The sequence below is a fragment of the Mobula hypostoma genome, chromosome 7 (genome assembly GCF_963921235.1).
Source record: "Mobula hypostoma chromosome 7, sMobHyp1.1, whole genome shotgun sequence".
Lineage (NCBI taxonomy): Eukaryota > Metazoa > Chordata > Chondrichthyes > Myliobatiformes > Myliobatidae > Mobula > Mobula hypostoma.
Window position 1 is genome coordinate 186,281,996 of NC_086103.1, and position 23,599 is coordinate 186,305,594.

General features: G+C 55.3%; 1 protein-coding gene across 1 annotated transcript in view; it reads left to right on the forward strand.

Moving 5' to 3' along the window:
• Positions 1 to 22,244, forward strand: part of ankrd50l (ankyrin repeat domain 50-like) — a 36,276-nt gene extending 14,032 nt beyond the window's left edge. Inside the window, exons 2-5 of the mRNA XM_063054778.1 lie at positions 573 to 1,116; positions 14,974 to 15,203; positions 16,575 to 19,747; positions 20,701 to 22,244. Of these exons, the coding sequence (XP_062910848.1) occupies positions 716 to 1,116; positions 14,974 to 15,203; positions 16,575 to 19,744 (3,801 nt within the window). The 5' untranslated portion in view covers positions 573 to 715 and the 3' untranslated portion in view covers positions 19,745 to 19,747; positions 20,701 to 22,244. The remainder of the gene's footprint in view (positions 1 to 572; positions 1,117 to 14,973; positions 15,204 to 16,574; positions 19,748 to 20,700) is intronic.
• Positions 22,245 to 23,599: the final 1,355 nt, after the last annotated feature.

The following is a 23,599-nucleotide window of genomic DNA, read 5'->3' on the forward strand; positions in this document are numbered from 1 at the left end:
TCTATCTCTCATTCTCCCTCTCTCTCTCTCTCCCCCCTCATTCTCCTCTCTCTCTCGCTCTCCCCCTCTCTCTCTCTCTCATTCTCTCTCTCTCTCTTTCATTCTCTCTCTCACTCTCCCCTCTCTCTCTCTCTCATTCTCTCTCTTTCTCTCTCTCTCATTCTGTCTCTCTATCTCTCATTCTCCCTCTCTCTCATTCTCTCTCTCTCTCATTCTCTCTCTCTCTCATTCTCCTCTCTCTCTCACTCTCCCCCCCTCTCTCTCTCTCATTCTCTCTCTCCCTCTCTCTCTCTCATTCTCTCTCCCTCTCTCTCTCTCATTCTCTCTCTCCCTCTCTCTCTCATTCTCTCTCTCCCCCTCTCTCTCTCTCTCACTCTCCCCCCTCTCTCTCTCTGTCTCTCTCTCTCTCATTCTCTCTCTCCCCCTCTCTCTCATTCTCTCTCTCTCTCTCTCTCTCACTCTCCCCCCTCTCTCTCATTCTCTCTCTCTCTCTCACTCTCCCCCCCTCTCTCTCTCTCCCCCCCCTCTCTCTCTCTCTCCCCCCTCTCTCTCTCTCTCTCCCCCCCCCCCAGTGGTTCCCAGATGCCGTGAGACAGAGCCACAGCTGCTGTGCAGCAGTGTGGGGGTCCAGGATTGGGCTCCATTGGGGCCGGCGTGGACCCTGGGGTGCAGCATGCCTGAGGAGTGTCGGTGGGAGCGCGGACGGGACTGAGCGATGACTGAGAGCCCGCTGCGGGGGAAGACGTTCTACTGCCGGGAGTGGGCCCTGCATAAGCTGCAGCACCACCTGGACACCTGCTCCAGTGGCCAGAGCAGGGGGGTTCTCATCACCGGCGGTCCTGGCAGCGGCAAGACAGCGCTCTGCACCGAGCTGCTGTGGCCGGTGTCCGAGCACGGCCAGCGGTCCGAGCTGTCCACCAGGGTCCTGGCCCACCACTTCTGTCAGGCCCAGGATGTCGGGACCCTGTCAGTCAGCGGCTTCGTGCTGAGCCTGGTGCGTCAGATCGAGAGGTGCTCGCTGCTACAGGGATACCAGGACAGGCTGGAAGACAGCACCGTGCGGACAGCACTGGAGCCCAGCGAGTGTGAGAGGAATCCTGACGAGACCTTCAAACGGTGAGGCAGGAGTAGTTCCCACATCACACTCTCTCACATTCTTTCTCTCCCTCCCCAGTTCCCAATCCCCCTCTCCTTTTACAGCCCCAATCTCTCTCTCCCTCCATAGTTCCCAGATATCCTCTCTCCTCTCCCCCCACACCCTGTCCCCCCTCACCCTCTCTGCCTCTTCCTTCCCCCCTCCCCACTCTCTCTTCCCATAGAGAGCGTGTCTTATGAGCAGAGGTTGAGCGAGCTTGGGCTTTTCTCTTTGGCGGTGACTTGATAGAGGTGTATAAGATGATAAGAGGCATAGATCGAGTGGACAGCCAGAGATTTTCTCTGGGTGACAATGGCTAATACAAGAGGACATAATTTTAACGTGATCAGAGGGAAGTATGTCGGAGACACGTGGAGCACACTGCCAAGGGTGGTGATGAAGGCAGATACATTCGGGATATTTAAGAGGCTCGTACATACGCATATGGATGATAGAAAAATGGTGGACTATGTAGGAAGGAATGGTTAGATTGATTGGACATTTTCGCTTCTCACTGCTGCCATCAGGAAGAAAGTACAGGAGCTTCAGGACCCACACCACCAGGTTCAGGAACAATTATTACCCTTCAACCATCAGGCCTTTGAACCAGAGGAGGTAACTTCACTCACCCCAACACTGAACTGTTCCCACAACCTATGGAGTCACTTTCAAGAACTCTTCATTGTATGCGATCAATATTTAAAGCTTATTTATTATTATACTTTTGTATTTGCTCAGTTCCTTGTCCTTTGCACATTGGTTGTTCTTTGTCCTGTTGGGTCTGGTCTTTCATTGATTCCATCGTGGTTCTTGCATTTACTGAGTATGCCCGCAAGGAAACAAATCTGCGTATTGTATATGGTGACATGTATCTCTCATGGTCTTATATATGTACTTTGATAATAAATTTACTTAGAACTAGATTAAAAGGTCAGTATAACATTATAGCGCTGACTGGTGGCGCAGTGATGTCAGTGCCGGACTCCGGAGCGGAGGTTCCCGGGTTCGAACCCAGTCGGGCCGCTCCCGGGCACGCTTCCCATCCGTGCCGGGTTGAGTGTCGAGCTCGCAACTCAGCCGCGTAAAAAAGTAAAAACTGCGCTGTGAGAAGAAGGTGGGGGGACCACCCACAGAATCTTTCCCGCAAGACAGCCACTTGAGGGGTGGTTGCCGAGGCTCTGGCAGAGCATGGCACACACAAAAAAAAGCATTATTGGCTGAAGGGCTGTAATGTTCTGTGTTGTATGAAACTAGTAAATGTCCAAGGCAGAATGGAAGTTTTTATTTTGGATATATCCACACAGATCATTTCCTCACATCAGCACATTGAGGAAAAACAAGAACAGAATGCAGAACAAAGTGTAACAGCTGCAGAGAAAGTGCAGTACAGGCAGACAATAAGGTGCAAAGGCCATAATGTGGTAGATTGTAAGGTTAAGAGTACATCTATCGTACTAGGAAACCATTCATAGTCGTAAAGCAGATGGGTAGAAGCTCTCCTTGAGCCAGGGTGGGGGGGGGACGTGCCTTCAGGCTTTTGTACCTTCTGTCTGATAGGAGGGGGAGAAGAGAGAATGTCCTGATGTCCGGGGTGGGTGGGGGCTTTGATTTTCCTGGCTGCTTTACTGAGGCAGTGAGATGTGTAGACAGAGTCCATGGACAGAAGGCTGATTTTGTTGATGTGCTGACCTGTGTCCACAACTCTGCAGTTCCTTGTGTTCACGTGCTGATCATTTGCTGTACAGAGGGATAGGGAGAGAGGGAGATATATATATATCCCAGTGCCAAGTCAGAGTCTGTGTGTACAGGATGCAATTTCAAAGCTTGCTGATGAGAGAAGACTGGCAGCTAACAAGGCAGATGGAATACAGTGTTGGGAAGTGTATGGTCGTGCACTCTGGTAAAACGAATGAAGGTGTAAGGAGAAAATGCAAAGGGACTTGCGGGTCCTTGTGCAGATCCTAAAGGTTAATCTGCAGGTTGAGTCGGGTGGTGACGGTGCAAGTGCCGTGTTAAAGAGGACTGGAACATTAAAGCAAGGATGTGGTGCTGAGGCTTTATAAGGCACGTGGAGTGTTGTGAACAGATCTGAGCCCTGTATCTAAGTGAAGATGTGCTGTCATTGGAGAGGCTCTAGAGGAGGTTCACGAGAATGAATCCATGAATGGAAGGGTCAATGTATGAAGAACCTGTACTCACTGGAGTTTAGAATGCGGGGAGAGCTCATTAAAACCTATCGAATATGAAAGACCTTGATAGAGTGGATGTGGAGAGGATGTTTCCTGTGGTGGGGGCGTCTAGGACCAGAGGGCACAGCCTCAGAATAGAGGGCCATCCATTTAGAACAGAAATGAGGAGGAATTTCTTTAGCCGGAAGGTGGGGAATCTGTGGAATTCATTGCTACATATGGCTGTAGAGGCCAAATCATTGGGTATATTTAAATTGGAGTTTGATAGGTTCTTGATTAGTAAGGGTGTCAAAGTTTACAGGGAGAAGGCTGGAGAATGGGGTTGAGAGGGATAATAAATCAGCCATGATGGAATGGTGGACAGACTCGATGGGCCTAATGCTGCTCCTATGTCCGATAACTTTATAAGACTTTGCAAAGGCTGAGGAGGATGAGTGAGGTAAGGCAGTGTTGGAATGTGGAAACAAGGCAGTACGTGTGGTTAGTAAGATGTAAAGCAGGGAGTGGTGGTGAGAGAAGGTGTAGAGGGGATGTCTGCTGTGATCCTGGGGAACAGGAGACAGCTGGGGTCTGTAAGGCTCCAGAGAACTCTGGTTGAAGTGGTGACTGAGGAATTGAACTCACTCTCTTTTGGCATGAACATCATCTAACTTCCGGTAATTTCTCCCCCTTCCCCTTCCCCTTCTCTCTTTTTCCATTCCCCCTTCTAGCTCCCCTCCCACCACTTCTCTTCTCATCCACCCATCATTCCCCCTGGTTCCCCTCCTCCTTCCCTTTCTCCCATGGGCCACTCTCCTCGCTGATCAATCTGTCCTCTTATTTTTTATTTGGAGACAAATACAACACAGTGTGGAACAGACCCTTTGGCCCAGAGCTGCACCACCCAGCTCCCATCTACTTAACCCTCACCCAATCACAGGACCATTTAACCTGCGTCTTTGGGGTGGGGGGGAACACGGAGTACTGGAGCAAACCCCCGTGGTCACGGAGAGAATGTACAAACTTGCTCACAGAGGACACCAGAACTGAACTTCTTCTCCAGCGCTTCACCTCTTCCACCTCCCCCTGCTGGCTTCTTACTTCATCCACCCTCCGCACCCACCTACCCCCTTACCTGGTCCCACCTATCACCTACCAGCTTCTTACTTCATCTGCCCTCCGCACCCACCTACCCCCTTACCTGGTCCCACCTATCACCTACCAGCTTCTTACTTCATCTGCACCCACCTACCCCCTCACCTGGTCCCACCTATCCCCTGCCGGCTTCTTACTTCATCTGCCCTCCGCACCCACCTACTCCCTCACCTGGTCCCACCTATCACCTGCCAGCTTCTTACTTCATCCGCACCCACCTACCCCCTCACCTGGTCCCACCTATCACCTGCCAGCTTCTTACTTCATCCACCCTCTGCACCCACCTACCCCCTTACCTGGTCCCACCTATCACCTGCCAGCTTGTACTCCTCCTTTCTCCCACCTTCTTTTTCTGGTTCTTTCACTCTCCCTTCCAGTCCTGATGGAGGGCCTCAGCCTAAAGTACTGACTGTACATTCCTCTCCATGGACACTGCCTGATCTGCTGAGTTCTTCTGGCATTGTTTGTGTGTGTGTCTGTGAATGCCTGTTTGTGTGTGTGTCTGGAGGTTTCACTATACTCATTATTCACAGTGACAGAGACTGAGGTCGATGGTGTGGAGGGTCAACACGTGTTCTGCTCAGTGTTAGTGAGGCTGTTAGCTGTGACCAAGGTGGCGGGGAGTGCGTGCAGGGGTCGAGGACAAGGAACAGAAAGGTTCTGACTGCACCAGGCAGCGTACCGGCTAACGCAAAGCTATGACTGCTCGGGATGTCAGAGTTCAGAGTTCAATTACAGCGACCTCTGTAGAGAGTTAGGACATTCTCCCTGTGACCACTTGGGTTTCCTCCCACAGTCCAAAGACGTACCAGTTGGTAGGTTAATTGTTCATTTGTCTGTGATTAGTTTTGGGTTAAATCGGAGGTTGCCGGCAGTGAGGCTCGTTGGGCCAGTTCCGTTCCATATTTCTAAATGAATAAAATTCACCCTGTCACCTGCAGTGGGTGTGACCCACCGAGCTGGAATAACCTGTCCGTGTGCCCACAGGCTCATGCATGTGCAGGACACACGTGTACACACTGCACATACATTGGTGTGTAAGGTTGTGTCAGTCACTGAACTCTCACTGTGGCTCAGTGAGAGGGACAGGGTCAGCAATTACCCCAGCGTCCCCAAGGTGCACCTCCACCCGCTGCCCCCTTTGTCTCTCGTTCACTGGTCACTGGTTCTGTCAGATAGACACAGCCCACCTGGGGCGACATCCAGGTGGGGGGGGGTGGTACTGAGAGAGGCTCACACTGTGGGAGCTCTCTCCCCTAAAGTTACAATTTGTGGCAAAATTTGCCAGATAACTGTTTTGGAGACTTTGGGAGAGTGAAATATTACCTCGGCAATGACTGAAACAGTTTCTTTGCCTGGGAGGATTTGCTTCGGTGAAGTTTTCCCGGCGCTCAGCAGTGAGTGCAGCTGGCGGTTTGCCAAAGTGTGAGTCTGACCTTGCCGGGAACAGGGACCGATTTATTCCGTTTGTAATAACGAAATGCCCCTCCTGTTCGGAGTGCTTAGCCCAGGGCGGCTCGGTGAAGAGGACTTTGGACTTTCGAGCAGTGGACTGGCCAGGGAACCATAAAACCATAGAAACTACAGCACAGAAACAGGCCCTTTGGCCCTTCTTGGCTGTGCCAAACCATTTTCTGCCTAGTCCCACTGACCTGCACATGGACCATATCCCTCCATACACCTCCCATCCATGTATCTGTTCAATTTATTCTTAAATGTTAAAAAAGAACCCGCATTTACCACCTCGTCTGGCAGCTCATTCCATACTCCCACCACTCTCTGTGTGAAGAAGCCCCCACTAATGTTCCCTTTAAACTTTTCCCCCCTCACCCTTAACCCATGTCCTCTGGTTTTTTTCTCCCCTTGCCTCAGTGGAAAAAGCCTGCTTGCATTCACTCTATCTATACCCATCATAATTTTATATACCTCTATCAAATCTCCCCTCATTCTTCTACGCTCCAGGGAATAAAGTCCTAACCTATTCAACCTTTCTCTGTAACTGAGTTTCTCAAGTCCCGGCAACATCCTTGTAAACCTTCTCTGCACTCTTTCAACCTTATTTATATCCTTCCTGTAATTTGGTGACCAAAACTGAACACAATACTCCAGATTCGGCCTCACCAATGCCTTATACAACCTTATCATAACATTCCAGCTCTTATACTCAATACTTCGATTAATAAAGGCCAATGTACCAAAAGCTCTCTTTACGACCCTATCTACCTGTGACGACACTTTTAGGGAATTTTGTATCTGTATTCCCAGATCCCTCTGTTCCACTGCACTCCTCAGTGCCTTACCATTAACCCTGTATGTTCTACCTTGGTTTGTCCTTCCAACGTGCAATACCTCACACTTGTCAGTATTAAACTCCATCTGCCATTTTTCAGCCCATTTTTCCAGATGGTCCAAGTCCCTCTGCAGGCTCTGAAAATCTTCCTCACTGTCTACTACACCTCCAATCTTTGTATCATCAGCAAACTTGCTGATCCAATTTACCACATTATCATCCAGATCATTGATATAGATGACAAATAACAATGGACCCAGCACTGATCCATGTGGCACACCACTAGTCACAGGCCTCCACTCAGAGAAGCAATTCTCTACCACCACTCTCTGGCTTCTTCCATCGAGCCAATGTCCAATCCAATTTACCACCTCTCCATGTATACCTAGCGACTGAATTTTCCTAACTAACCTCCCATGCGGGACCTTGTCAAAGGCCTTACTGAAGTCCATGTAGACAATATCCACTGCCTTCCCTTCATCCACTTTCCTGGTAACCTCCTCGAAAAACTCCAACAGATTGGTCAAACATGACCTACCACGCACAAAGCTATGTTGACTCTCCCTAATAAGCCCCTGTCTATCCAAATGCTTGTAGATTCTGTCTCTTAGTACTCCCTCCAATAATTTACCTACTACCGACGTTAAACTCACCGGCCTATAATTTCCCGGATTACTTTTCGATCCTTTTTTAAACAACGGAACAATATGAGCCACTCTCCAATCCACCGGCACTTCCCACCCGTAGACAGCGACATTTTAAATATTCCTGCCAGAGCCCCCGCAATTTCAACACTAGTCTCCTTCAAGGTCCGAGGGAACATCCTGTCAGGTCCCGGGGATTTATCCACTTTAATTTTCCTCAAGACAGCAAGCACCTCCTCCTTTTCAATCTGTACAGTTTCCATGGTCTCACTACTTGATTCCCTCAATTCCATAGATTTCATGCCAGCTTCCTTAGTAAATACAGATGCAAAAAACCTATTTAAGATCTCCCCCATTTCCTTTGGTTTCGCACAAAGCCGACCACTCTGATCTTCAAGAGGACCAATTTTATCCCTTACAATCCTTTTGCTCTTAATATACTTGACAAAGCTCTTTGGATTATCCTTCACTTTGACTGCCAAGGCAACCTCATGTCTTCTTTTTGCCCTCCTGATTTCTTTCTTAAGTATTTTCTTGCACTTCTTATACTCCTCAAGCACCTGATTTACCCCGTTTCCTATACATTTCATACAACTCCCTCTTCTTCTTTATCAGAGTTGCAATATCCCTTGAGAACCAAGGTTCCTTATTCCTATTCAATTTGCCTTTCATCTCTTGGCGATTGCTGCGCAGACGGCGCTGAGGTTTCTTCTAACATTGCACGGACTTCCCTGCCCATCCACTCCTTTTCTCCTCCCGTCTGGTCCAGTTTCATCTCTGAATGGTATTTTTGACTGTTTGCTGGTGTTCCGCTGGGTGTAGACTGTGTTCCCCAACCCCCCAGCGGTACTGTTTGAACTTGAACTGCGTCATGGCTGGGCGCGGCTCCAAGATGGCACGGCCTAAGTCCTACATGCAAACTACTGGCTCAGGAGTGGCAGCTGACGAAGAGGGCCACCCATTCAGATTCCTGACCTTAAAGAACGCTGTACAGTGTACTGTGCCTACTTCAGTCCGTAGGAATGCTGCCATAAAGGCCATGGCGGAGTCTGTTGGAGGCCGTGAGGGCATTGTTGCGGTAGCAGTTTTGAATGGGAAAACTACTTTCCATTTGATGTCACTGAGGGGTGTGGTTTTGGCCCTGAGTCAGGGGTTAAAAGTGGGGAGGGTTTTTATGTAGGTGGAGCCCCATGCAGGTGGTAGTACTCCCTGACGTCTACCCCCATCTCCCTGACAAGTCCCTATTTCCCTCTCTGTGGTCCATCGGCGGGGTGCATTCAAAAATAACCCTGATACGGTATAGGGCACTTCCGTGGGGCTATGAGCACCTATTCTCATTCCAGCACCGTCTGCTTATGCAGCTGGAGCAGGGTAGGGATGCCCTCTTTTACCTGCCCGACGTAATCAAGGTCCAAGAATTCGTGCCAGGCCATCTGCTTCACCTCGCCGTGCATCAAGGTGACGTACCAATGCACTTTGTCAATGTGTACGCCCGAGCCTGGCCTGATGCAGACGTGCCTGTTCCGAGACGTGTCTGCGTTGTTGGCGTCCGTAGATCAGAGCGAATGCGTAATCATGGAGGGTGGTTTTAACTGCACCCTCGTGGGACGGGATCGCACCGGCCCCCAGAGTAGCCGAGCATCAATGAGGCAGCTCTGGGGGCTGGCCGTGTCATCGGACCTGGTTGATGTCTGCCGGAACCTTCACCCTGACTTGTGTGCTTTCTCAAGGAGGCTCGCGGATCGATAACTAGGGCGCACGTCTCCTGGGCGTTGGCTGTCTCCATGTGGCCGGTTACGTGCTTGGACCACCACCTGGTGTGGATGCAGCTGAGTGTGCTGCCTGCACGGGCGGGGTCCGTGTATTGGCATTTCAACAACCGGCTGCTGGAGGACGGCCGGTTCCAGGGTGCGTTCCGGTTGTTCTGGGAGTCCTGGCAGGAGAAGCGGGGAGTTTCCCCTCCCTGAGGCTCTAGTGCGATGTGGGCAAGGCTCACATCCGACTGTTCTGCAGGGAATACATGCACGGCTTGACCAAGCGGCGGATGGCCGGGATCGATCGGCTTGAGAAGGAGCTGGTCGACCTGGAGTCTCGGCTGAGGCTGACCGATGGGGACCAGCCCCTCTGGGATGAGTACCAGCGGAGGAAGGAGGCATTGAGGCACCTGCAGCTTGAGAGGTCCTGAGGTGCTTACGTGAGGATCTGGACCATGCCTCGCCCTTCTATTCCCTCGAGAGGGGGAGGGGTGTCCGCAGGCAGCTGGTGGAGTTGCTGGCAGAGGATGGTTCCTCCGTCACGGATCCGGTGAAGTCTGTTCCTTTTACGAGGCTCTCTTCTCACCAGACCTGCACAGTGAGGGTGCACACAGGGCTCTGTGGGAGGACTTGCCGAGGGCCAGCACTGGGGGGTGATCGGCTCGATACACCACTATCTTTAGTGGAGCTGACCAGTGCCTTCAACCAGCTGCAGAGAGGCAAGTTCCTGGGACTAGATGGGTTCACGGTGGAGTTTCTCCAGGCCTTCTGGGACATCCTGGGGGCTGATTATGCAGGGGTATTGGGGGAGAGCATGGCAACGGGGGAGAAGCCCCTTCCTTGGTGCAAAGCAGTTGTGGCCTTGCTGCCACAGAAGGAGGATCTCTGTAGCCTGTGGAATTGGCACCCAGTATCCCTCCTCAGCGCAGAGTACAAGGTCTTTGCCCGGGTCTGGGCTCTGTGCTGGCAGTAGTGGTCCACCCTGACCAGTCCTACACGGTCCCAGGGCGGTCAATCCAGGACAATATTCACCTTGTCTTGGATCTGTCAGATGAACTCAACATTTTCTATGCCCACTTTGAAAGGGAGAATATAACTACAGCTGTGAAGATCCCTGCTGCACCTGATGACCCCGTGATCTCTGTCTCAGAGGCCAATACTAGGCTGTCTTTAAAGAGAGTGAACCCTCGCAAGGCAGAAGGTCCCAATGGAGTACCTGGTAAGGCTCTGAAAACCCGTGCCAACCAACTGGTGGGAGTATTCAAAGACATTTTCAACCTCTCACTGCTAGGGGTGGAAGTTCCCACTTGCTTCAAAAAGGCAACAATTATACCAGTGCCTAAGAAGAATAATGTGAGCTGCCTTAATGACAATCGCCCAGTAGCACTCACATCCACAGTGATGAAATGCTTTGAGAGGTTGGTCATGACGAGACTGAACTCCTCCCTCAGCAAGGACCTGGACCCATTGCAATTTGCCTATCGCTACAATAGGTCAACGGCAGATGCAATCCCAATGGCTCTGCACACGGCCTTAGACCACCTGGACAACATAAACACCTAGGTCAGGATGCTGACTATAGCTCAGCATTTAATACCATAATTCCCACAATCCTGATTGAGAAGTTACAGTACCTGGGCCTCTGTACCTCCCTCTGCAATTGGATCCTCAACTTCCTAGCCGGAAGACCACAGTCTGTGCGGTTTGGTGACAATATCTCCTCCTCACTGACGATCAACGCTGGCGCACCCCAGCAGTGTGTGCTTAGCCCACTGCTCTACTCTCTCTATACCCATGACTGTACATCTAGACACAGCTCAAATTTGCTGACGATACAACCATTGTTGGTAGAATCGCAGGTGGTGACGAGAGGGTGTACAGGAGTGAGATATGCCAACTAGTGGAATGGTGCCACAGCAACAACCTGGCACTCAACGTCAGTAAGACGAAAGAGCTGATTGTGGACTTCAGGAAGGGTAAGATGAAGGAACACATACCAATCCTCATAGAGGGATCAGAAGTGGAGAGAGTGAGCAGCTTCAAGTTCCTGGGTGTCAAGATCTCTGAGGATCTAACCTGGTCCCAACATATCGATGTAGTTATAAAGAAGGCAAGACAGTGACTATACTTTATTTGGAGTTTTAAGAGATTTTTCATATCAACAAATACACTCAAAAATTTCTATTGATGTACCATGGAGAGCATTCTGACAGGCTGAATCACTGTCTCATATGGTTGGGGGGACGGGGGGCTACTGCACAGGACTTAAAGAAGCTGCAGAGGATTGTAAATTTAGTCAGCTCCATCTTGGGTACAAGCCTGCAAAGTACTCAGGACATCTTCAAGGAGCGGTGTCTCAGAAAGGCAGTGTCCATTATTAAGGACCTCCAGCACCCAGGGCATGTCCTTTTCTCACTGTTACCATCAGGTAGGAGGTACAGAAGCCTGAAGGCACACACTCAGTGATTCAGGAACAGTTTCTTCCCCCAATTCCTTAATGGACATTGAACCCGTGAACACTACCTCACTTTTTTAATATATATTATTTCTGATTTTGCACTATTTTAATTTATTCAAAATACGTATACTGTAATTTACTTATTTTTTTCTATATTATGTATTGCATTGAACTGCAGTTGCTGAGTTAACATATTTCAACACAAATTATGGTGATGATAAACCTGATTCTAATCTGATTTACCCGTGCCTGGAGGCTGGTCTGACAGACACTTTTCTCTGCACTGGACCTAGAGAAGGCATTTGACAGGGTGGACCACGGGTACCTTTCTGGTCACATTTTGTGGCCGGCGTCAGACCGCTGTGGGGTGCCTTGTTAAGGTCAATGGGTCGTTGACAGCTCCCTCATGCTTTGGGAGGGGGGTGCATCAGAGGTGCCCCATGTCGGGACAGCTGTGCTCAGTTTGGCATTCCTGTTCCTCCTCCGTACGAGGTTAACGGGCTTGTCTCTGCACGGACCAGACACGGAGGTTGTCATGTTGGCTTGCGCTGATGATGTCCTCCTGGTTGTCACCGACTTGGTTGACTTGCAGAGGATGTGAGACAGTCAGTAGGCCTTCTCGGCTGCGTCCTCTGCAAGGGTCAACTGGGAAAAGTGTGCGGGCCTCTTGGTGGGTCAGTGGCAGGTGGACCCTACGGGAGGGGTTGAGGGCATTTGCGTGGAGCACCATGCACCTCCTCTACTTGGGGGTCTGTCTGAACTTGACGGGGGAGGCCTGTCTGGCGAACTGGTGGGATTTGGAGACAGAGATCTCTGACCAGCTGGGACACTGATCTCGTACTGGGGGAGGGCTTTAGTGATCTATCAGCCGGTCACCTCCATGGTGTGGTACCGGCTGATTACTTTCCTCCCACTCTCTGCTTTTGTCTCTAGGACCCAGAAGAAGCTGGTGAACTACTCCTACGGCATCAGAAGGCACTGTGTCTCTGCTGAGGTCCTGAGTCTTTCAACATCGGAGGGCAGTCAGTGATCGGTGTGTGTGCGCACCCAGCTGGCAGCTCTCGCCTCAGGACCCTGCAGAGTTACCTGTACTGTGACCAGTCTCTCCCTCAGGACCCTGCAGAATTACCTGTACTGTGACCAGTCTCTCCCTCAGGACCCTGCAGAGTTACCTGTACTGTGACCAGTCTCCGAGACAGCACGCGCTGGCGACGCACTCTCTCCACTGGGGGCACTACCTGCAGGAGGGCACGCGACTTCCAGCGGACAGCATCAGCTGTGATGCTTTGAGGGAACTGCCTTGCTTTTACTAGAGCTATTGAGGGTCTGGGGCCTAGTCTCATCCAGGCAGGGTGCTCCCGTGCCGGTGGGGCTCGGTGCTCTAGCTGCGAGGGGGAACTGGTCCAATACTATCATGGTGGGTGTTGAGGAGGTTTGTGGGGTTATGACTGCACCACCACCTGATGGGCCGGAAGTGTTCGTCTGACCCAGGCCTCAGGATACCACTCGGGAGAGGGTCCCACACAACGGGAGCCGTCTCACGGGAATGCCCACCGTGCCCGTCTGTGACGCTTCAAAGCGTTTCCTGTACGGGCTGCTCCTGCTCACCTTTCACTTCCTCACCTTCGTCTGCTGACCGGACACGCCCTGGTCATCCGTGTTACCGTCAGGCAGCAGAGGAGGTCCCCAGTGGAAATCTCTTTACACAGGGGTGCTTCCCCTGTACAGTGGGGACCTGGGGTGGAAGGTGTTGCATTGGGCAGTCCCGTACAACAGGTTCCTGAGCAGGTTCACTGACACCCCGTCCACCTGTCCATTCTGTGGCCAGGAGTCAGTGTACTATGCGTACACAGAACGTGAGAGGTTTCAGCCCCTGTTTGAGTTTCTCAGGGTGCTGCTGAGGTTCGGGCTGCACTTTAGTCCTTTGCTCCTTGTATACGGGCACCCAGTACAGAAGGGGATGGGGCGTGGGGAGGATCTCCTGGTGGGGGTGGGCTTGGGCCTGGGTTTGGCCAAGATGTCCATCCACGGGTCTAGGTGGCGGAAAGTGGAGGCTGCTGCCCGGGACGACTGCCTGCCCCTTTTCCGAGGATACGTCGGTGCCCGGCTGTCCTCGGAGAGGGAGCATGCGGTCGCGATGGGTACATTGGGGGACTTCTGGGAGCAGTGCCCCCCCCCCGGGGTATTAACTGTTTTATAGACAGTAGTAACCATATCTTAATCTGAGTGTTCTCACTGTCTTGTAAATAATAAGTTTGTAGTTTGTGTGATTGCTATGTAAATGCACTTTTAGTAAAAGAGAGTGTTCCCATCTCCTCCCCTCTTGTTTACCTCACGTTCCTGCTCCACTTGTACCTCCGTCCACCCCGCCCACTTATCTCCACCCCGTCCTGTCCTCTCCACCCCGTCCTGTCCTCTCCACCTCATCCTGTCCTCTCCACCTCGTCCTGTCCTCTCCACCTCGTCCTGTCCTCTCTCCTCCCCGTCCCCTCTCTCCACCCCGTCCCCTCTCTCCACCCCATCCTCTCATTCTCCACCCCGTGCTCTCATTCTCCACCCCGTCCTCTCATTCTCCACCCCGTCCGCTCATCTCCACCCCGTCCGCTCATTCTCCACCCCGTCCTCTCATTCTCCACCCCGTCCCGTCTCTCCACCCCGTCTCGTCATCTTCACCCCGTCCTCTCATCTCCACCCCGTCCCCTCGCTCCACCCCGTCCCCTCGCTCCACCCCGTCCCCTCTCTCCACCCCGTCCCCTCTCTCCACCCCGTCTCGTCATCTTCACCTCGTCTCGTCACCTTCACCCCGTCTCGTCACCTTCACCCCGTCCCCGTCATCTCCACCCTGTCCCCTCATTCTCCACCCTGTGCCGGGAGCTGACTGTTTGCGCTCTCTGGGGCTTTTATTTTACTTTAGAGTTTGAGATCCAGTGTGGAACGGGTCCCTTTTGAATTTGAGATCCAGTGTGGAACGAGTCCCTTTTGAATTTGAGATCCAGTGTGGCTTTGGCCCAATGAGCTGCACTGGGCAGCAACCCACCGATTTACCGGCGAGTTTACTGATGGGAAACAGCTTGTACTGCCTGGTGTGAGCCGCAGGCAACTGTGACGCAACCACTCTGACCAATGGAGGGCCTCAAATAACAGGAGAATTTACAATGACCAATTGACCCACCAACCGCACCGTGTTTGGAATGTGGGAGGAGACCCGCGTAGTCTCGGAGAGAATGTACAAACTCCTTACGGACAGTGACTGATTTGAACCCGGTGCTCCCAGCCGTGCTAGTGTTGTGTTATGTGCTACTCTATCGTGGCACCCAATGGGTGAGGCTACCCGCTGCTTGGCACTGACTGCCTGTCCTGCCATTACAGGGCTGTTCTTTTGCCGCTGTTGGACCTGGAGCCGCCGACCCAGGGTCTGCTGTTGGTGGTCGACTCCATCGATGAAGGCGAGACTGGTCGGGAGGGGGAGTGGAAAGCGTGTGAACGCAGCTGTACGATCGGTGACCTGCTCTCCCAACACCGGCAGCTGCTCCCCACCTGGCTTCTGCTGGTCTGCACTGCTCGCCGGCTCGGCCCCAGCGCCAGCCACCAGTTCCCAGGTGAGCGCGAGGGCAACGTTGGGGTGTGGGGAATGGGAATGGAGGAGGGTTATATCGGGGTGTGGGGTCGGAGGAGGGTTATATTGGGTGTGGGGGTCGGAGGAGGGTTATATCGGGGTATGGGGGTCGGAGGGGGGTAAAATCAGGTCGTGGGGTCGGAGGAGGGTTATATCGGGGCGTGGAGTCAGAGGAGGGTTACATCGGGGCGTGGGATCGGAGGAGGGTCATATCGGGGCATGGGGTCGTAGGAGGGTTATATCGGGGCGTGGAGTCAGAGGAGGGTTATATCGGGGCGTGGGGTCGGAGGGGGGTTATATCGGGGCGTGGGGTCGGAGGGGGGTTATATCGGGGCGTGGGGTCGGAGGGGGGTTATATCGGGGCGTGGGGTCGGAGGGGGGTTCTACCGGGGCGTGGGGTCGGAGGGGGGTTCTACCGGGGCGTGGGGGTTGGAGGAGGGTTCTGGGGGGGGGCGGAGGAGGGTACTACGGGGGGGGGGCGATTGTCAGATTCAGCTGTGGCTTTATAAGGCATTGTGAGCAGTTTTGGGCCTGTTATATTAGAAAAAATGTACTCACATTAGTGACGGTTGAGACGAGCTTCATGAGGATGATTCTGGGAAAGAAAAGGGTTAATGTATGAGGAGTGTTTGATGGCTCTGGTACCAGAGGAGCTAACTTCACCTACTGTATAGTGAGACCGACAAGGACAGGCTGTGGGACTGTACTTGTTAGTGTTTAGAAGAATGTGGGGGATCTCATTGAATATTGAAAGGTCTGGATAGAGTGGATGTGGAGAGGACGTTTCCTATAGTGGGGAGTCTAGGACCAGAGGACACAGATAGAGTGGATGTGGAGAGGACGTTTCCTATAGTGGGGGAGTCTAGGACTAGAGGACACAGATAGAGTGAATGTGGAGAGGATGTTCCCTATAGTGGGGGAGTCTAGGACCAGAGGACACAGATAGAGTGGATGTGGAGAGGATGTTTCCTATAGTCGGGGAGTCTAGCTAGAGAGAGCACAGCCTCAGAATAGAGGGACGCTCAGTTAGAGCAGAGATGGAGGATGAATTTCTTTAGCCAGAGGATGGTGAATCTGTGGAATTCATTGCCACAGACGGCTGTGGAGGCCAGGCACTGAGTATATTTAAAGCGGAGGTTGATATATTCTTGATTACTGGGAGAAGGCAGGAAAATGGGGTTGAGAGGGTTAATATATCTGCCATGTGAGGCAACTCGATGGGCGAACAGCCTGATTCTTGTGGTCTTATGATTGAAGAGCTGGGGCTGGGGAATGGGAGGCCCGGGTCCCAGGAGGGTGGGTTGCAGGACACGAGCACTGCCACTGACCCGCACTTCTGTCCACTCACCCACAGGGTTTCGCAAGTTGTGCCTGGACGACCTGCGGCGGTCACACGTCGTGCGGGACGTGCAACAGTACATCCTGAGCCGGCTGGACCGTGAGGAGACCCTGCGCCGCCACCTCAGCCGCGACACGGCCGAGATGCTGAACCAGCTACACATCAAGAGCACTGGCTGCTTCCTGTACTTGGAGCGGGTGCTGAACGGCGTCCTGGACGGCTTCATCGCCCTGCGGGAGATCCGCCACATCCCCGGCACCCTGTACGGCCTGTACCTCTGGCTCTGTCAACGCCTCTTCACCCGCAAGCTCTTCGCCCGTGTCCAGCCCATCCTCAACGTGTTGCTGGCCGCCCGCCGGCCACTCACACCATGCCAACTCTTCCAGGCGGTGTGGAGCCGCTGTGGCGGACTGACGGCGGCCGAGTTCGGGCAGCGGCTGGAGGCTGTGGCGCGGCTGCTGCGGGCCGGGCCGAACGACACCCGCCTTCTCTTCCATCACAGCTTCGCCGAGTGGCTCCTGGACGTGAAGCACTGCACGCAGCGGTTCCTGTGCGACGCGGCGCAGGGGCACGCTATGCTGGCCATGGGCCTGAGCCTGCAGACACCAGGCCTGGGCCCGGCCGAGGTGCTGGAACTGGCTCTCCATCTGGTGCGCTCCAGGCTGCAGGCCGAGCCCTGGGGCCTGGCCCTGTGGATGGTGTGGTGCGGGGTGCCGGTGGGTGGAGAGGCGCTGGCTTGCGGTCCGCCCGTCGAGCAGGAGGTGATCCAGTTGCTGCTGAAGGCCGGCGTGTACGGGAGCGGGGGTGAGCCCGAGCCGGGGTCGGGGCCTGGGCCTGGGCCGGGGCCGGCGCTGCTGCACCGAGCGCTGGAGCGGGAGGACTCGCTGCGGGCACTCTTGGAGAGCGGGGCCAGCGTGCACCATCAGGACGCGGGCGGCCGCACGCTGCTGGCCAGCGCCGCGCACACTGGCAACCTGGAGGTGGTGCAGCTGCTGCTGGCGCGCCAGGCCGAGCTGGAGACGCAAGACCACCGCGGCCGGACGCCCCTCATCACCGCCGCCCGCATGGGCCACGCCCGGGTGCTGCACTGCCTGATGGCGCACGGCGCCGACGTGAACCACGCCGACCGGGAGGGCTGGACGGCGCTGCGCGCCGCCGCCTGGGGCGGGCACGCGGAGGCGGTGAGCGCGCTGCTGGAGGCGAGCAGCGCGCAGGTGGACAGCGCGGACGCCGAGGGCCGGACGGCGCTGCGCGCCGCCGCCTGGGGCGGCCACGAAGACATCGCGCTGGCGTTGCTGCGGCACGGCGCCGACGTGAACCGCACCGACCGCGAGGGCCGCACGCCGCTGATCGCCGCCGCCTACATGGGCCACCGGCAGATGGCGGAGATCCTGCTGCAGCACGGCGCCCGCGTCAACCACCGCGACTGCGACGGGCGCTCGGCGCTGTCGGTGGCCGCCCTGTGCGTGCCCGCCTCCCGCGGCTACGCCGGCGTGGTGGGCCTGCTGCTGGACTGGGGCGCCGAGGTGGGGCAGCGCGACCGCGACGGCCTCAGCCCGCTGCTGCTGGCCGCGCTGGAGGGCCACGCCGACGTGGTGGAGCTGCTGCTGGAAGCCGGCGCCGACGTGGAGGAGGCGGACGGAGCCGGGCGCACGCCGCTGCTGGCCGCCGCCTCCGCCGGCCACGTCGCCGTGGTCAGCACGCTGCTGCTGTGGGGCGCCGAGGTGGACACGGTGGACGGGGAGGGCCGGACGGCGCTGGGCGTGGCGGCCTGCCAGGGCAGCGCCCGGGTGGTGCGGGCCTTGCTGGACCGCGGCCTGGACGAGAATCACCGGGACCACCTGGGCTGGACGCCGCTGCACTCGGCCTGCTTCGAGGGCCAGGACGCCGCCTGCCGGGCGCTGCTGGAGCAGGGCGCCCGCGTGTCCGAGCTGGACAGCGAGGGGAGGGTGCCGGCCATCCTGGCCGCGCAGGAGGGCCACGGGGAGTGCCTGCGGCTGCTGCTGGAGTACGGCTCGCCGCTGGAGGCGCGGGGCTACGACGGCCGCAACACGCTGTGGGCGGCGGCGCTGGCCGGGCACGGCGACCTGGTCAGGCTGCTGCTGGCCAAGGGCGGGGGCGCGGGCGGGAGCGACGCGGACGGGCGGCCGCTGCTCTACCTGCTGGCGCTCGACAACCGGCTGCAGATGGTGCAGCTGCTGCTGGAGGCGGAGGCGGCGGCGGCGCGGCCCGAGCTGGAGGCGCAGGACGCGGAGGGCCGCACCGTGCTGCATGTCGGCTGCTGGCAGGGGCAGCTGGAGCTGGTGCGGCTGCTGCTGGGCGCCGGGGCGCGGGTGGACGCGCTGGACAGGGAGAGGCGCTCGGCGCTGCACTCGGCCGCCTGGCGGGGCCACGCCGCCGTGGCCGAGCTGCTGCTGGACAAGGGCGCGGCGGTCGATCACGCCTGCAACCAGGGCGCCACCGGTCTCTGCATTGCGGCGCAGGAGGGCCACGCCGACGTGGTGCGGCTGCTGCTGGAGAAGGGCGCCGACCCCAACCACGCCGACTGCTACGGCCGCACTCCCATGCGGGTGGCGGCGCGCCGCGGGCACACGGACATCATGCGGCTGCTGGAAGGCTACGGCGCGCCGGCCTTCAACGGGTACCCGGCGCCGGAGGCGGGGCCCGCGGCTCCCAGCTCGCCCTCCGGATCGCCGGGCTCCACGGCCGGGCCCCGCCACTCGCCGGCCTCCAGCAGCTCCCCGCGCAGCTCCCAGGCCTCCTCCACCGGCCACTCGCTGGCTACCGCCCAGACCGTGCCCATCGACAGGCTCAGCTTCACCCAGCAGATCCAGCAGCACTCGCTGCCGCGGAGCCGGGGCCGCCGCTCGTCGCTGGCCTCGCCCGACTCGACCCTCCCCGGCCTGGGACCCGCGGCGCTCTCCCCGCAGCCCGAGCTAGCACGGACCCCCGGCACGGCGCCGGTGACGGAGGCGGAGAAGCGGAACGGGACGCCGGGCAGCCCGGTCTACTCCCCACGGGAAGTGGGCAAAGGAGGAGCCGGGGGTCTGGCCCGCCGCGTCCGGCCTGAGCCGCTCATCAACATCACCACGCTGGACCCCGAGCTGAACCTCAAGCAGGCCGTCAAACTCCGCTTCGAGGGCCCGAGCAGCGGACTCATCTGCAAGAAGGAGACCCCGTTGTGATGGGTGAGTGCCGGGGAGGGGTGGCGAGAGGGTCGGGGAGGGAGTGAGGTGACAGTCTGGGTGGGTGGTGAGGAACTGGCAGGAATGGGAAGGACGCGGCTGGGTCGGAAGCTGAGGGTGGGGAGTCCAAGGAGCGATGATCCTGAGTCCCCCCTTCTTCCCAATTCCTTTGTCTCAGGTGAAATGTGCCTGTTCATCAGCAAAGTGCCCCCCTCCCTCCCCACTGTCTCAGTCATAACGGGAACAGCACAGAAAGAGGCCCTTCTGCCCACGTGTTTTCTGCTGGCCAAGTTACCTACCTGAGCTGGTTCCATTTGTGCATGAGCAGTTACAGCACTGGCCAGTCCCGACCCTTTAACCGGCTCCAAGGTCAATCTAACCTTCCCTCCTACATCACTCTCTGTTTCTCTGTCATCCACATGCCCATCTAAAGAATCTCTTAAATGTTTCTAACGCATCTCCCTCTGCCACCACCCTGGCAGTGCATTCCACTAACCCGCCACTCTCTGACATCCCCCTATACTTTCCTTTAATCACCTTAAAATGATGTCCCCTCGTGTTAGGCAACTCTGCCCTGGGGGAAAGTCTCTGACTTGTCCACTCGATCTGTATTTCATTTAATTACTTATTTCGAGATGCCATGTGGAAAAGGCCCAGTGAGCCATACTGCCCAGCAACTCACCGACTATATTTAACGCCAGCCTGACCGGGACAATTTACAATGACCGATTAACCCAGTAATCGGTCTGTCTTTGGGCTGAGGGAGGGCACCAGAGCACCCGGTCATGAGGAGAACGTACAAACTCCTCACAGCAGTGGAACTCCAGAATTCCAGGGCGTGATAGCGTGGCGCTCCTGTTCGGACATGGGAGGTGGGGGAGTTGGATGGTCAGCTGTCGGGCGGCGACGCTGGAACGACAGCAGACTCTGAACCGTGTCCGTGCGTCTCTCTGCAGGCCGCAGGTCGCTGGGCTCCGACCGGACGAGGGACGTTCTCTCCTGCCTCTGGCTGCTGCTGCTCGTGCCCTGCGTGGGACAGACCCCTCCTGCGCTGTTTCAGGGACAGTCCTCTGAGGAAAAACACTACGTAATTCAGGAGCATGAGGGACTTCACTCAATAATCTGCTTTGGAGATGTATAGTGTAATATATTTGGCAACCTGTGGTATGTTTAACCCCGGTGTGTGGTGTTAAACAGTCCGTAAAAGTATTCAGGGCTTCTCCTGATATAATCAGGATGCAATTTCTAACTTTATTTCTTTCAAAACACTCCCAGGAATTGAATATAAAGTATTGAGCTGGGGTCACGCCCTTGATAGCGGCCAGCCTTGCAGGACATGGGGGGCCGGTGCAGTGTGGTATCGAAGGCCCTTTCCCGTGGCCTTTGGTCAGTGACGGTTCCCCGGCAGGGCCATGTATGGTCCAGTACGATAGGGCACAGTCACTCCCTGGCCACTCTTCTCTCGTCAGCAGTGTCCGGGTCAGTGAGTTAAGTTGCTCTGTTCGGGAGCACGTTATATCTTCGGGGGAAAGTGCTGCGTTTTGGAGGGATGGACTGTGGTAAAGAGACGTTTGGTGAAGGATACGTGTGAAGACAGCACTTATTTGGGTTACGTCCGTGGGAACAGTCTGTCTTTAGAAGGCTGACTGTGTATGTACAGGGGCTTCCTACCCCTCCCCACTGGGTCTGGGCAATCGCAGTATGTTATAACCAAGTCTTCCGGTACCACTTTCCCCGAGAGCCTTGGACAATTACCCCTGCCACTCACAGCACGAGGTGGGTGGGCGACGCAGTGGGAAGAGGACTGCTACGGCCAGAATCCGCACAGGACAACCGTGGTCCCTGCACACTGCCCGGAAGGAGGGGGCGGGTGCGTGCCCCACACCCGTGGGCGGGCCGCATCTCTCGAAGATCCTGTCCTACTGCCGGTGGGTCTGGGTCCACTGGTGCAGCCCGTCCCATGGGTGCTGAGTTCTCACCGGACATAGGAGTTATTTGGCCCATCAAGTCTGCTCCACCATTCCATCATGGCTGATTTATTATCCCTCTCAACACCATTCACCCTTACTAATCAAGAAACTAACGTGGCCTCCACAGCTATCTGCGGCAAGAAAAATTGCACAGATTCACCTTCCTCTGGCTAAAGAAATTCCTCCTCATTGCTGCTGTAGGATGAGTAGGGGGTTGGAGCATCGCTGTTCTTCATCCTGCTTTCTATCCACTCGGATGGGGGTTGGGGAAGTTCCGGGGAGCCTGTTGAGTGACAAGAAGACCCTGTGGGGACTGACGAGTGAGGGTCCTTGTGGTGATGGGGTGGGCTGCGGGGATGCACTGTCCAGAGATGTGCCAGTTCACTGGGAGCAGCTGCCTGGGCTCCGGCCTCGGCTCCAAGGGTACTTTCCTGATCCGCTAGTGAGCCATGGTTTTCCTGTGCTCTTGAACATTCCTGACCGTATCCTGTGAGAGGGATGGGAGTGATTTAAAAAAAAACTGGTGCTGTTGTTTTATACGGGGGGGGGGGGCGGGGTCTGACACAGTGGTAACAGCCGAATATGCCCTGTGGTGCCTTGTTATGGTTTTGATACAAGTAATTGCATTGGACAAAACTTCCTTCTCGAGGCTGTTTCTCCCCCTCAGACAAATACAAAGATTTTGGATATAACTGTGTCTCTTGTGTTTTTGAGTCTGTACACCATAAGGCATGGGAGCAGAGTGAGGCCATTCAGCCCATCGAGTCTGCTCCACCATTCCATCATGTCTGATTTTTTTTTATCCCGCTCAATCCCATTCTCCTGCCTTCTCCCCATAACCTTTGTTGCCTTGACTAATCAACAACCGATCGAGGGACATCCTTCTGTTCTGAGGCTGTATCCTCTGGTCCTAGGCTCCCCCACCATGGAAACATCCTCTCCAAATCCACTCTATCTGTACCCTCTGGTCCTAGACTCCCCCACCATAGGAAACATCCTCTCCAAGTCTACTGTATCTAGGCCTTTTAATATTCAATAGGTTTCAGTGAGATTCCCCTCATTCTTCTAAACTTCAGTGAATACAGACCCAGAGCCATCAAATGCTCTTCATACATTAAAATTGCTCAGAATACTCCAAGTGAGGCCTCACCAGTGTCTAGTAAAGCCTCAGCATTACATCCTTTCTTCTATATCCTAGTCCTCTGGAAATGAATATTTCCCACTAGAGGAGAGCGAGTGGCCACTGGACACATGCCAGGTTCTTGCTTTTGGCCCATCTTGATGTAGTGATAAGGGACAGATGTCAGTGCCATGTTGTCTCCCTTGGTACCCTATCCCCACCGCACCCCGTGCAGCCTTGTATTGCCCCTGCAGACCACCCCCCCCGTGCAGAACTGAGGGGCATTGCACGGCCTCGTATTGCCTGGGGAAAATTGGGGTTCTGTGCCCAAGGCATTGATAAGCTTCCCGGGTGTGATGTGAACTGAGTGGGTACGATAGTGTGATGTTCACATCTAGGGTGTTTCATTGGCCAGTGGTGTGCTAAGGTTGAAATGTACCATCCCACTTCTCTCTGTTCCCATTCCCCATTTTGGTTCCCATCTACCCCGGTTCCACTCCTCCTTCCCCTTTCTCCCATGGTCCACTCTCCTCTCCTATCAGATTCCTCCTTCTTCAGCCCTTTACCTCTTCCACCAATCACCTCCCAGATTCTCACTTTATCCCCACCCACCACTTTCCCCCTCACCTGGTCTCACTTATCACTTGCCATCTTGTTCTCCTTTCCTCCTCCCTCCACACTTTATGTGTGATTACACCTGGCTCTGCTGTCTGTGTGTTGTTGCCACCACGCTCTACACGGGAGGTTCAAGTCTTGCACCTGCCC